The sequence below is a fragment of the Nerophis lumbriciformis genome, linkage group LG05, assembly GCF_033978685.3.
Source record: "Nerophis lumbriciformis linkage group LG05, RoL_Nlum_v2.1, whole genome shotgun sequence".
In the NCBI taxonomy this organism is placed as follows: Eukaryota; Metazoa; Chordata; class Actinopteri; order Syngnathiformes; family Syngnathidae; genus Nerophis; species Nerophis lumbriciformis.
Window position 1 is genome coordinate 37,459,242 of NC_084552.2, and position 13,990 is coordinate 37,473,231.

General features: G+C 45.5%; 2 protein-coding genes across 2 annotated transcripts; one reads left to right on the top strand and one right to left on the bottom strand.

Moving 5' to 3' along the window:
• Nucleotides 1-737: 737 nt before the first annotated feature.
• pnp5a (purine nucleoside phosphorylase 5a) lies at nucleotides 738-3,097 on the top strand. Its single transcript, XM_061960516.2, has 6 exons — nucleotides 738-857; nucleotides 1,815-1,984; nucleotides 2,061-2,164; nucleotides 2,235-2,410; nucleotides 2,479-2,669; nucleotides 2,745-3,097. The coding sequence occupies exons 1-6, from the start codon at nucleotides 835-837 to the stop codon at nucleotides 2,957-2,959; spliced, it is 879 nt and encodes a 292-aa protein (XP_061816500.1). The 5' UTR covers nucleotides 738-834; the 3' UTR covers nucleotides 2,960-3,097.
• capn1 (calpain 1) lies at nucleotides 3,067-13,847 on the bottom strand. The gene is made up of 22 exons (XM_061960509.2): nucleotides 13,641-13,847; nucleotides 12,740-13,092; nucleotides 12,282-12,351; nucleotides 11,531-11,649; nucleotides 11,299-11,432; nucleotides 11,060-11,228; nucleotides 10,896-10,979; nucleotides 9,680-9,765; nucleotides 9,494-9,568; nucleotides 7,103-7,263; nucleotides 6,865-7,025; nucleotides 6,782-6,793; nucleotides 6,503-6,714; nucleotides 6,400-6,439; nucleotides 6,269-6,334; nucleotides 4,684-4,741; nucleotides 4,557-4,621; nucleotides 4,420-4,488; nucleotides 4,274-4,352; nucleotides 4,086-4,202; nucleotides 3,958-4,016; nucleotides 3,067-3,331 (listed from the first exon to the last, which is right to left on the bottom strand). The coding sequence occupies exons 2-22, from the start codon at nucleotides 12,992-12,994 to the stop codon at nucleotides 3,305-3,307; spliced, it is 2,118 nt and encodes a 705-aa protein (XP_061816493.1). The 5' UTR covers nucleotides 12,995-13,092; nucleotides 13,641-13,847; the 3' UTR covers nucleotides 3,067-3,304.
• Between the last annotated feature and the right edge of the window lie 143 nt (nucleotides 13,848-13,990).

A 13,990-nucleotide genomic window follows, 5' to 3' on the forward strand; every position in this document is an offset into this window, starting at 1 on the left:
CGAGAGTGAGACTTGGTGACCTCCTTTGGGCATCTTGAGGGGTCAGAGGTCACTATTAGTGTACACACGCTAACAGGCTGCAAGACCCATGTGCACGGTCCTCTCGTGATCTGTAGCACTTTGGCTGTTTTTTTGACAGGGAGACCGCCTGTATGTCTTGTGATGTGTCGTCATGGCGACCAAACATCCGCCTCATCCATTAGCTTTGCCGTGAGAGACGTGGCGCTGGTCTCCACGGGACTGATGCCCTCACTTACTGGAACTGTCTCGTGCTCTTCATCTCTCACCTTTGACCTTCAACTTGTAAACACAGGACAGATAGACTGATTGCAGACAGTTTGTAAACAGAAACACCCCCAATTCATGGCCATCTGTGTGCGTCTCCCTTTAACTACAATAACAACATGATGGACATCTTGTCTGGGACAGGCCAGTAACCTCATGACATCACGATGTTTGTGTGTTTTGCGCGCGTGTGTGGACTTTAGTCTTTTATGACTTGTTGGATGGTACAGTAAATCATGTGGATAAGTACATTATGATGCAACAGGTGTCTGTGTAGCCCAATAAACAATTGTTAAATAGCTCCATGGTACATGTGATGATGATCAAGTTAAAGTACTTTAGCGGACGGAGGAAGTAGATCCGCGTGAACAGGCAGGGTGTGTTAAGGTGTGTCCTGTGATCCAATGAGAGTGCGTCATTCGGGGGCGGTGAAAGGGGTGGGGAGTGGGGATTTCCAAACATATAATAGACAAGAGCACGAGGGCTGAGGAAAAGACGAGGGCAGAAGCAGCTGTCAGCAGCACCACGTGGCTTATTTTCGACTGCGTCATGTTTCCACAAGTTACCAACAGGTAAGCCAGACATCACCTGCACGCATGCGCCGGTCTATGCAGGGTTATTGTTTTTGCTAAGAGTTTTGTCCAAAGTCCAGTCAGGGTTTATTTTTAAGTGAAATTCGCCAACAAGCACACCTCAATCATCTTTGCACTGACGTATGTATTGACTTGATCCCTGACTGTAGTCATCACAAAAATATGACATTTTTGTGATTAATCACATGAAATAACTCATTAATTTTGATAGTACTAATATATATTTTATATATATAATATATGTTTTTATGAATATTTGTATACATGTATATTAGAGCGGTCTAAATAATGCGTAAATTGCATTTGTGTATAATTATTTAGTTTTTTAATGAATCTAAATTGTGCAAGCGAGTAATAGCCAGGTTATTGGGGATTAGTCCAAATTCAAAAATGTGATTTATCTGATATACATAATCTCTTTTAATTAATGGTAAATTAATTTCTGAAAATTATTTATTCATTGAATATTTTCGTAGCTAAAGCATATAACACCTGTTTCCAACCTTCTGTATATGTTATTTAACATTATGACAGCACTCTAGACATGAAATAACATCCATACAGTTACCTTTACTCTCGTTTTAATCCAATACAGTAGACATGTTAGAAAATAGCTAAGACACATACTGTACTGAATTTAGGAGCATTGTTTCATTTCATGGACAATACGACTGTAGTATTCAATTTCTTATATTACGTATGCCTAAAAAAATTTTTAACTTAAAAAAAATAAAAACCTGCACTAGGGTAAAGTTGCTAACTATATTTAAATATATGACGCAGACTTAAGTGAATGTTTGTCTTTTTGTCCTCCAAGAACGTAAAAAAGCGACAATACTTAGATAAAAAGTAATGTATTAGCTGAACCGCAGTTAATACATTATAGCGATGTTGAGGGAACACAAAGTAACATGTGCCCCTCTTCCTGCGCTGCAGCTACACTTATGAGGACTGCAAGGCCACGGCCGATTGGCTGCTGGCTCGGACTGACGTGCGGCCCTTAATCGGCATCGTGTGCGGCTCGGGCCTTGGCGGACTTGCGGCCATGTTGAAGGACCAGGTGGCCATCAACTACAAGGATATCCCAAACTTTCCGCAGAGCACAGGTGAGTGGAGGCACTTCGTTCGCCATATTTAACGGTCGCCTGGCATCTTACCGACTTCTCGCCCGTCCCCCCGCAGTGCACGGTCACGCCGGCCGTCTGGTTTTCGGACAGTTGAAGGGTCAGCCGTGCGTCTGCATGCAGGGCCGCTTCCACCTGTACGAGGGTTACGCCATCCACAAGGTGTGTGCATTGTGGAGTGCTTTCAGGCTCTTGCGCGCTGACACTAGTAATTATGGTTTGTTGTGTTCAGATCACGCTGCCCATGCGCATCTTTAAGTTGCTGGGCGTCCACACCGTGATGCTGACCAACGCGGCAGGGGGTCTTAATCAGGACTTCAAGGTGGGAGACATCATGATCATGAAAGACCACATCAATATGCCGGGTTTTTCGGGGATCAACCCTCTCACCGGTCCCAACGACGAGAGGTAGGAATATTGCGCCAGCGAAGCCTTTCTTTGCCCTTTTCTGACTAAACTTGGCGTGCGGTGCTCAGGTTCGGCACGCGCTTCCCATGCATGTCCGACGCGTACGACCGCGAGCTTCAGCAGCTGGCGGCGGATGTGGGCCAGGAACTGGGCTTTGGAGACTTCCTCAAAGACGGTGTCTACTGCGTGTTGGGCGGTCCATCCTTCGAAACCATCGCAGAGTGCTGGATGATGCACAAGCTGGGCGCCGACGCTGTGGGTGAGTGACAACAAGCTGGCTGGTTAGCAAGTTGGGGCTACTGGTTGACCCCGCTCCTTTCCGTCCCCTCGCCAGGCATGAGCACGGTGCACGAGGTGATAGTGGCTCGCCACTGCGGCATGCGGGTTTTTGCCCTGTCGCTGATCACCAACCAGGCGGTGATGGACTACAACAGTGAGGAGAAGGCCAACCACGAGGAGGTTCTCCAGACGAGCAGGCAAAGGGCAAAGCAGCTGGAGCAGCTCATCTCCTCCATGGTGACCAGAATGGACAACAACAACAACATCTAGGCCTGAACCGCCATATTTGCTCATTCCATAGGTCAAAGTTCCACTTCATCCAATCACATTGTTGATTTCTTGACTTTATTGAAGTGTGATATCATTGTTTTTCTATGTTTGGCTTTTTCATAAAAGTTTTATTTATTAGTGCACGCTCATGTTCTTTTTCATAAGGTCGACATTAAAAAATTGACAAACCATAAAGAATGTTTGGCACACATGTCAATCAAAACAGTGTTCACCGCAGCCGTGTTGATCGGAGGTGTGTCTTGAGTGCACCTTGAGGTGAGAATGGCACATCGCATGGTGCCGTGAGGTCATCGAGAAGGCACTGCAGATTCCGCCCACTTAAGTCTAGGCGAACATGGTGAGCGAGATCCACTGGGGGAAGTAGGGAGGAGGAAACAAGTTAGCAAAAAGAAGTGAGCGTCACTGGCGTCCAAGTGGAGATGTCCCGGGGCCCCAAACACAGAAGGGCCCCTGGGCTTTTGTAAAGCTTAAAGATTTATTTTTGCCATTTCAATGTAATATATATATATATATATATTTTAATATGTCATAACTGTTCATATAAAATAAATATATCACTGAAAGTTCAGTAATAATGTTGCTTGTATCAAATAAAGAATGTCAGGCTAACTACACACCCTATCAAAAATACAAAATGATCGTTCCACCTAGATAGCAGCAAACCTAACTGTACTCAACACAGACGTCAGAGCGTCATCAAAGCTCAATTTTAAGCATTCACACAGCACAAACATTTTCGAACCAGGATAATATGATAAAAGAAATGTAAATTTACAATAAATCTGTGGGAGCAAAGGATAAATGTATGCACAAGTTGCACTTTTGCATCTCATTGCACATAAGTGTGGTGCGTTCAAAGACCCTCAAAGTTAGAAACAGAGGTGTCACAAGTTAGGTGTGGGCCCTTTCGGAGTCTTGTGTATGGGGCCCAGAATTTGGTACTACACTCCTGGTGTGCGGGCTTAGGCAGGACTCACCTGAGAGAAGTCCAGCGATATGACTCCGTCTGTATCTGTATCCATCACCTTGAACGTTTCTATAGAAACAAGGAGCACTGATCAGGATGTGCGCGGGGGACGCGGGGCCAGAGTCAGTCAACACTCACTGAACATGGTCTCCAAGCGGACCAGGCATGTGACAAAGTTGTCGAAGTCTACACTCATGTCAGCCTCGGTGTATCGAAGGATGATGAGCTGGAAGAGGTGATTGGTCAGCTTGAAACCTGGAGAAAGGAGGCAAAGGTCAGAAGATGGCCTTAAGTCAGACTTGACGTGCAGAGGCGACACGGTGCACCTGCAGATTCCAGCGCCATTCTCATCTCGTAGGAGCTCATGGTTCCCGACTTGTCCAGGTCAAAGTTCCTGAATATGGTCTGGTCAGGAGCAGGAGAGTGCATAATGTGATTAAAGGTCAGAGTGTGTGTGCGTGTCAGATCTCACCAGGTATCGTTTAACCTTCTCCCAAAGCACGTGGAACTCCACCAGGCCCAGTTTTCCGCTGCCGTCCGTCTGTGAAGAAGTTGAGGAAATATAGAGGCGGGCGTGTCTACCCGGAGCCAACGTGACAGAAAGGATACGTCCATGAGGTTGATCATGCTGCGGCACGCCTCTTTGGTGAAGCCGTCCGTCTTCAGGTCTTTATCTGTTGCCATGGGAAAGAGGTTCACTTCCGCAAAGCAGCTGTGTCAAAGTTAGGTTACTTACGTTTGCTGATGATGCGGTTGAGGATTGTCTGCAGCTCCTTGACGCTGATCTCCATGTCCTGGCAGGACAGACGGCATTCATTTTGGTCACGTCAAAGGTCAGACAAGAATTGAAAAACGTAGGTCTTGATCTACTAAGATTCAAATACTACGCGCTAAACAGGGTGTGCAAACTATACAGTTGTGTGTACTATTAGTGGGCGTGTTGCGTGTGATCTACTAAGACTGCTTGTACAAATGGTAACTGGTGCGGACCGCCCTATTTAAGTTAAAGTTAAAGTACCAATGATTGTCACACACACACACTAGGTGTGGCGAAATTATTCTCTGCATTTGACCCATCACCCTTGATCCACCCCTGGGAGGTGAGGGGAGCAGTGGGCAGCAGCGGTGGCCGCACCCGGGAATAAGTTTTGGTGATTTAACCCCCAATTCCAACTCTTGATGCTGAGTGCCAAGCAGGGGGGTAAATGAGGTTTTTGCATGTAGTACGCTGCTTTCACCATGGAGACACTAATTTACTGCACATTCATGTTATCATGCTCCTATCTGTGGGGTTTTGCTATGTTTTCAGACATGTACCATTTTAGAAGCAGTCCTGCAGTGCATCTACAAACGTTTGTACAATTGAACCCACCTAGTTAGCGCAATGAAGGTGCTCCCTGGGAGATGCTCGCAGTAACTGCGAGCGCCCGTTGGAATGTTCCAGACGCAAGAAAAGGCATATTGCAAAACATTTATATTATATATCTATTTGAAAAAACAAACGTAATTGAAAAACGGCAGCAGACACCAAACTTATCAATTTAACGTGTTTTAATCAGCTCCTTGAGTCATCTAACAGCTATAAAATTAAAAAATGACATTGCTGAATAGACAATACTGTATCTCTAATATTTTTATTTCCGACAGTCCATTTATGTCGACAAGCATACGTGGAGCGGAGCTGCAGCACGATCGCCTCCTTTCTCACAACTATTTCTGCGTAACTGCCAGTTTGCACGTCCGTTCTAGACTTACTAAATATAATGATAATAATAATAATGGATTAGATTTTATATCGCGCTTTTTCTATTAGATACTCAAAGCGCTCACAGAGAAGCAGGAACCCATCATTCATTCACACCTGGTGGTGGTAAGCTACATTTGTAGCCACAACTGCCCTGGGGTAGACTGACGAAAGCGAGGCTGCCAGTTTGCGCCTACGGCCCCTCCGATATCATTCACTCATCATTCATTCACCAGTGTGAGCGGCACCGGGGGCAAGGGTGAAGTGTCCTGCCCAAAGACACAACGGCAGCGATTTGGATGTCAAGATATAGACACAAAACAGCTGCCGGAGTACAGTTTTAGTCTTGATTAATCACAATGCATGTGTTAAACAGTTATATTTGCATCTCCTCCTCCCAGTATTGTGGGCGTTCTGATAATCAGCATATATTCTGCATATTTATGAAGACAGACGTGCTAAATGGATTGCGCTCAGTCTTCTCAGTCCTCTGTGCACAAGTTTAGCAGATCTGCTTTGCATGCGCTATCCATCAAGTTTGCAGGTGTTTTAGTACATGCAAACCTAAGTCACTTACCGACCCAGCTAGCTGTCTGAAGAGGCTCTTAAAACCCGAGTCGATCTGACTCTCATCCAGAAAGTTCTAGAAGAAACAGCACAGTCAGGAATGCTGGCGAGGTGTAAGGATCCTGGATATTCTACGCTCACCTCGCTCGGAAGCTCTGCCACGACTTCATCATCAAGCTCCCTGAACCACAAACGCTTCATGTTAACTTTCTGTCTGATGGCAATAAGAACTTCTATTACTCACTCTGAGTCGGCGGGCTTCTCTGAGAAGACCCGCAGGACGAAGTCGCCCTCCTTGTGAGGCTCGAACGTGGACGGCACAATGATATACTCTCCAGGCGGCAGGCGCAAGCGAGAGCTGACCTCCCTTAAGTTGATGAAGAGCTCGGAGCGAGCGCTGGAGGCATGGGTCAGAAAGAAATTCTGCTTCAAGTGGACACGCGACTGTCCTTTCATCTGCAAAAGAAGTCCCTTAACGTTTTGTTCCGTGGAATGCAAACGGAATGACTTGGGAAGCTCATACCTCATTAGGAACCTGCAAAGAAAGGACGGGATGAGATGGTGAAACAGGAAGTCTGGATGGAACCTTTGTGGGCGGTGACTGACCTCATAGACAGCAAATCCGATGGTCTCCATATCTTTGCCCTCGCGTCGCTTCTTCCTGCGGTCCTTCTGCATGAGGGCCACCAGAAAGCTGCATTCTGAGTGGCCCGGCGCATCGGGATTCTGCAGCAACAACTTGAACTGTGGATTCAGCCAAAAGGTGGCTGGAGGCCAGAGGTCCAAAGTTAAAGAGTAGTCAGCAGAGCTTTTATTTGAGCTGACCCCATCAACCCGCCCATACCCGGAAAATTCCGGCAGCCTCCAGCTGTGCTGCCCCGCCTCCACTCGCCCTGGTACAACGACGAGCTCCATTTCTTCAGCTGGCTGTGCTGGAGGGCGTCGGCTGTCAGGTTGCAGATTTCCAGACGGGAGAACTCGCGCAGGAAGTCACTGAAGGACATCCTGTGGCGGGAGGCGAAGGTGAGATGACATAGCTTCACGGAAGCTATGGCTACGTTCACACTGTAGGGTGTGATGTCCAATTTCAGATTTTTTGTTAAACCCAAACTTTTTATATAGTTGACCCCTCATAAAACGTTTCCATTTACAAACCACAGACCGTACAAAACATGCTTTGTTGTATGAACATTTCAACCACTCACTGCATGCCTGGCACTCCCTGCAGGGCAGCCACTTTGTGCCAGCAGAACGTCCATTGTGGGCAGGCTGATCAATCTTTGCCAATGGGCTAGTGCTTCTGTTAGCTACTGTGCCCCTTTGTGTGCTTTTAAGTGTTTTAAGCCTTTTTACGATGTTTTTCTAGTTTAGATGTGAGTCCAAAGATAGCAAAGGGCAAGTGGTTTGAAACATTCAGGAAGTATCCACAGGGTTGTCAAGCCTGCTTCCTCCCCCCTGCCCCTTTCTGTCGCTGCACAATAAAGATTAACCAACAAGAAATTGTAGCGACCTTGCTGTTAAAGTTAAGGAGTTTTGTGATTTCAAACTGTGAGTGTACCACAGATCTAGTGACAGTGTTTGTGTGTGTGTGTGTGTGTGTGTGTGTGTGTGTGTGTGTGTGTGTGCGTCAGCAGGGCAGTTAAGCTTAGAGGTCCCAAACCTTTTGACTCAGGGGCTACATTGGGTTGAAAGCCTTTGGCTGGGGGCTCGGCTATCTATTTGTGTATGTATGTGTGTGTGTATATATATATCCATTCATCCATTTTCTACCGCTTGTCCCTCTCTGGGTCACGAGGGTGTTGGAGCCTATCCCAGCTGCACCCGGGCAGAAGGCAGGGTACACCCTGGACAAGTTTCCACCTCATCGCAGGGCTACTAACACACTAGGGCCAATTAAGAGTTGCCAATCAACCTATTCCCGGGTGAATGTCTTTGGAGGTGGGAGGCAGCCGGAGTACCCGGGGAGAACCCACGCAGTCACAAGGAAAACATGCAAACTTCACACAGAAAGACCGCAAGCCAGAGGGTTGAACCCAGGACCTACATATTGTGCTCCCCTGTAATATATATATATATATATATATATATATATATATATATTTATATATTTATTTGTCTTGTCCCCACAATTACCCCCTGTCTTCTTTTTTTTTTTTTCTTGTATTTTTTTCCCTTTTTTTTATCCCCTCCTGCTTCTCTAAATCTGTACAGCAGATACAGGCATCTACATCAACAATATGATTTGCCTGAGTGGCTGGACAGGACAGATTAAAAAACGATATATATTTAAAAAATATATATGCAGTATATATATTTTTTTACAACTTGGGACGTCTCACCGGCTGTAGTTTGGGGACCCCTGGTTTATCTTATTGTTGTTGTTGTTGTTTCGGCTTTGTTATCAAAGTGTTCCTATTAAGCAAAACCAACTTTTCTTAACTGTTTTTGTGTATTTGGGATCACCACCTTTACATGTTTGTAGACTACAAGAAAGTATTTTAAATGTAGAATAAAAAATATTGGACCATCTCCAACCTTATTATGCATGTTTAATATACAGTACTGTACAGTACTTTACATTGTGTTCAAAGTGTAATATAAACTTTTGTCAAGGCTGGAGCCCATTACTCATGTTCACATTGTTTCTTATGGAGAAATTTTCTATTCATAAACTCTGTTCAAGAACCATTTAAGGTTCCACTTTTATATCTGATATGAACTGACTCAGAAACTGGTTTGTAAGGAAGTAAACATGGCAACAATTCCTGTTGGTGTCAGTCATGGCACATGTAGGTAATTTTAAGGGGTTTGTGCAATGGCAGTCAAATTAATTACCTTACATAGAAAATTAAAGAAGAAAGAGGGCAATAATTTTAGCTTTGGTAGTTTGTTAGACTGCAGTGCACCTTTTGGGTGAGGAGGAAAAGTGGTGGGACATTAACGTAAGTCTTCCTATATTTCAATCACTTCTAAAACATATTTTTCGCCACTGACTGTTTTTGTCTCATTTGTCCAGCATTTATTTTTGCTCCTGTCTCTTTTGGCGAAGAAAAGCGACTGCAGCCGCATCAAAAAAAAAAAATCAGATTTATATACACATACGAAAGAGGCCTGGTCGGATTTGAAAATATTGTACTAGTGCTGTTAACAAAAATCCAATACAGGTCATATAAGGACAAATAAAATGTGAATTGACCTGCAGTGTGAACATAGTCTAATGCACTAGTTGACTCACCAGAATTCGCCATCCTCGCTTCGGTTTTGTAGCCGAGACCGGACTCCGCGGTCAACACTATCCCATTCTCTGGAACTACAAGGAAAGATGGAAACTGCATTCGCCTAAAAACATGGTGAGAACATTCCACTACCCGGAATGTCTTCTTACATAATAATTCCTGTGTGTGAGTGTGAGAAGTCTCACTTGTCACTCCAAGCGCCGGTCCACTCCACCTCCCCCCACGGGTTCCTGATGCGTACCAGTTTGGTCAGGTTTCCTCTGAAGACCACCTGAAGTAAAAGAGGACATGATGGAAGACCAGGAACGAAACCGGCTTAAAAACAGGGACAGAGGCTTGAAGGGGGAGTGTTTTGAATAATTTGATATATTTATTTATTTTTTATTTGTGTAAAAACTATTTTAACACTATTTCACTCAAACTTATTTAGATGCATGTTTGGGAATATTAAGAATAAATGATAAATTATTTTTTTCATCCATCCATCCATTTCCTACCGCTTGTGCCTCTCAGGGTCATGGGGGGACTGGGGCCTATCCCAGCTGCACTTGGGCAGAAAGCAGGGTACACCCTGGACAAGTAGCCACCTCATGGCAGGCCCAACACAGATGGACAAAACATTCACACTCACATTCACAAAGTAGGCCCAATTTAATGTTGCCAAATTATTTATTTTTTTGTGCAAAATAAGAAAATTTACAATAAAGAAAAACAACTGAGATATGTACAACTATTTTTTTCTGGGATCCATGGGGGCCAAACCCACTTTTTTTCTGTTTTTCAATTCAAGATTGTGCACGCTAACCTGATAAGGTGATTAGTTCTGTTATTAAATGTTATACAAAGCACCCTGTCATTTATTAATTGACATTTTACAACACATCTTTGCTTCACAGCTCCCGATGGCCAGTCCACACCCATTTAAGCAGTTCTCTTCTTGCTCCGATATAATGTACTGCTAACTACACCAGTGATATTACTAGAGCAGTGTTTGGAAAAGTTTATGATCTCACTGCAGTTTAACAGCAACCATTTAAAAAAAAATGTTATCGCAAATATCGCTACTGGCCCTTATCTCATATGTGACCGCTGATTGGTCAGCTGTTGCGTACTGTCAATCATTGTCACATTGGCATGAAGGCAGCGCCAGAGAGCTAATCAATGAGCTTGTGGGCGGTCTAAAGGGACAATCTTTTGTCTAAGCGGAGGTTTTTTGCCTGGCACAAGTGTTTGACTTGTCTCCATTCAACAGTGTTACATATTATTTTTGTAGCATTAAAACGTGCAGGGGATTAAAAACTGTTATTTGTAAAAGAGCAGGGGACATGTCTTCCCTGTTCTCCCCTTAAAGTGGAAGGCGGCCGTCACCCTCGCGAGGACCCTCTCCTTTACAGTGCTCACCTCGTCCACAGCTGTCACAGAGTAGGCATGTCCCTTGACCAGCTTCTTGAAGGTGACCGCCTCCATGTCTCTGGAGCTGGTGATCTACCGCACAACATTGAAGATGGCCGCAAATTAGCCACGAAAGCGGACAAGTGTAATGCAAGCACACATCAATGACTCACGTCGATGGAGCAGCCCAGCAACGAGCCTCGCTCGATGGCGCGGCCCATGATGCTGAATAAGTCAGAGGGCGCCTTGTCCAAGTCAAACATCTCCGTCACGCCGCCCGTGAAGTCCTCGAAACCTTCCGACGTGCTGCCGCCGGACAATGCCTCATAGCAGCCGTTCAACCTGACACGGGAGAGGAGAGTCGTCGACACATGACTTCTTTAACAAGCTTGGGACTCGTCGCTTGTCTTACTTGGCGTAGGCTTTCTCTAGCAATGCGCTCCAAAACTCGCCGCCCTCCGCTGAGTGGACGAAGAGCAGCTTGCCGTCCTTCACGGGCAGACGGTCGTCAATCACCACCTCCACCCACTCACCGAACTGCCAGAACTGTTTGACACAGAGTGAACGTCCTCATTCATTTGTCTCTGAGACACCTTTCTCACCTTTGCCCCCCACATCTCCCGCTGGTCTTCTCATGTAATCACCTCAAAGTGGAAGATTCCACCATATCCCTGCTCAAAGCTCTGTCCGTGCGGGACCACTCGGTGCAGGACGGTGTCGTTTAGGGTCAGCGAGGCGATAGCCGCCAGCAGCCAGCAGTCCCCTGTGTATGCACACACACACACACAAATACACACACGCATACACACGATGACCTAACCAGGTATAATCGCGTGACGACCAATAGACTTAGACACTTACACTTAGACTTCCTTTTATTGTCATTCAAATTTAAACTTTACAGTACAGATAAGAACGGAATTTCGTTGCATTAGCTCGTTGTAGTGCAGAATTAAAGAGCAATAAAGTGCAGATATAAATAAATAGATTACTGTACAGATAAACACATTGCACTTTTGCATATGCATCCACGTTTATGGATGTATGTTATATTGTCTTTATATTCCAGCGAGTTCATCCGTTTTTGGGGGGAATTGAGGGGATTATTATGATGCGTTCAAGAGTCTTATGGCCTGAGGGAAGAAGCAGTAACAGAACCTGGAGGTTCTGCTACAATAGCGCCCACTGCAGGCATTACAACCATTTTGTTTGTAAATAATCTAGCTCAATTATTTTGCACCGTAAGTGAGGTTGGTGTGGTTGGGGCGCAGCAAGAAGACGTGAATTATAGATGGCGCTGCCTCACAAAAGAGCGGACCCAATGAGCTACTTCAATATTGACAATCATACTGGATCATTTTTGGGAAAAATGTCCACAGACCATTCTGGACTCACCCAGAGCACCCTGGCAGATGTCAGTTCGGGTCGCCCCGTCCACGATGAAAGAGGGTCGCTTGCAGAACTCCTGTGTACGTACACACACACACTCGCATTATCAAAATAAGATGGTAGAATTGTTTCACTTCTTTTGCATGCTAGGGCTAAGAATTTTTCTGCTGAGCTTGAACTGCAGCTAAAAAAAGAATCTATTTATGTTGCAGCACACGTGCACACGCTTGACTTCACCAAGCAACACTTGACGCTCATGTGACATGTCCATGCACTTATCTATTCATAACGTGCATATGTACAGCCGTGTCACGCTAACATGCTAAGACGTGCCCGGTCAAAGTGCAATGAAACGTGCAAGACCTGTGCAACTGTCAAATTTGTCTCCCCCTTACGGACAACATGCACACATGTCACGCCTCTTGCAGGCATGGAGGTTCTGAGTACTCGGCCAACATTCTCACCGTGGGCCTCATCCAGCGCACGCCCTGTGTCTTGGACGACCTTGGGCCGAGTTCGTTGAAGCCCAAAGAAGAAGTGGCGCAGGGGAACAGGTTGTCCTCAAAGAGCGTCCTACTCTGGAGACAGCGTGCTCTCAGGCTCTCGTAGTCCTGACCCAGAAACTTGACAGCGTTGTGGTTTTGGCCCAAACCTTCCTGGCGGTCCCATTGATTGCGCAGCCGGACCGCCACACCCGTGGCGCATATGGGCTCCACCATGGTGAGTGTGTCAGGTTCTGATGTGGATCATGAACGGGTCAGTACCCGCACAGCCGCGCCTCAGGATCTTGGGCAATACAATAGTCAGACCGCTGACCCTAAAGGTAAACAAGAAGAAAAACAAAGGGCAGAGGAACCCTCTTAAAAAGTGCAAGGAAGGTTCTGGGAGCTAAACACCAGTAGGCCACAAGCATTTATTGTTTCACTTCCTGTCGCAGAGCTGCTGTCAATCACACACTAACTTGACAAGTATTCAACCCTTCCTACCCATGGTGCAATCAAGACCACGCCTCCTGCATGACTATGCAAACAAGACAGACACGCACAAGCGCGCGCGCACACGCACGCACACACACACTGGAACACATCACAGTGAGAGTCAATTTCTACTTATCAGTCAAAATAGGATAATTATGTTTGACAACACGCACACATTTGCAGGGAGATAAAAGGTCACAGGTCACAGTGGGCGTGGCCCTGCATCCAGCTGTTAACACGCCAGAGCAGCTGCGCGCTGACGGTACGTCGTGCACGTCAAGAACGTGTCCCACCAATGGACAAAGCGAAACTGTGTTTATAAAGAAAAATGTGTCGCGTCTACTTCTTCCTTAAAAGTTCTTAACGAGGTGAAAAGTGTGAATATTACCTTTCTGTGGTCGTCTTTCTGGCTGGGACGCAGCAGAGATCAGGAAAGAAGAAACGCCCTTTTGCTTCTACCGTGCACGTTTGAAACAAAGGTGTGCGCATGCGCAGTAATTGCTGGCACGACAGGGAGGGGGTGTTTTTGTAAAGTTTTGTTACTTTCTAAGCACTTCACAATTCAAGCACACAACAGGAAGTGAACGTTCGAATGGTATCTTAGCGTAACATAATGTGTACATGCTGCAACATTGTAACATTGATATGTAATGTTAATAAAATAAAAACGTAGGCACGTATCGTTACAACGTAGTACGACACATTTGTCACACGTCATTAAAAACACTCAAAAGAACA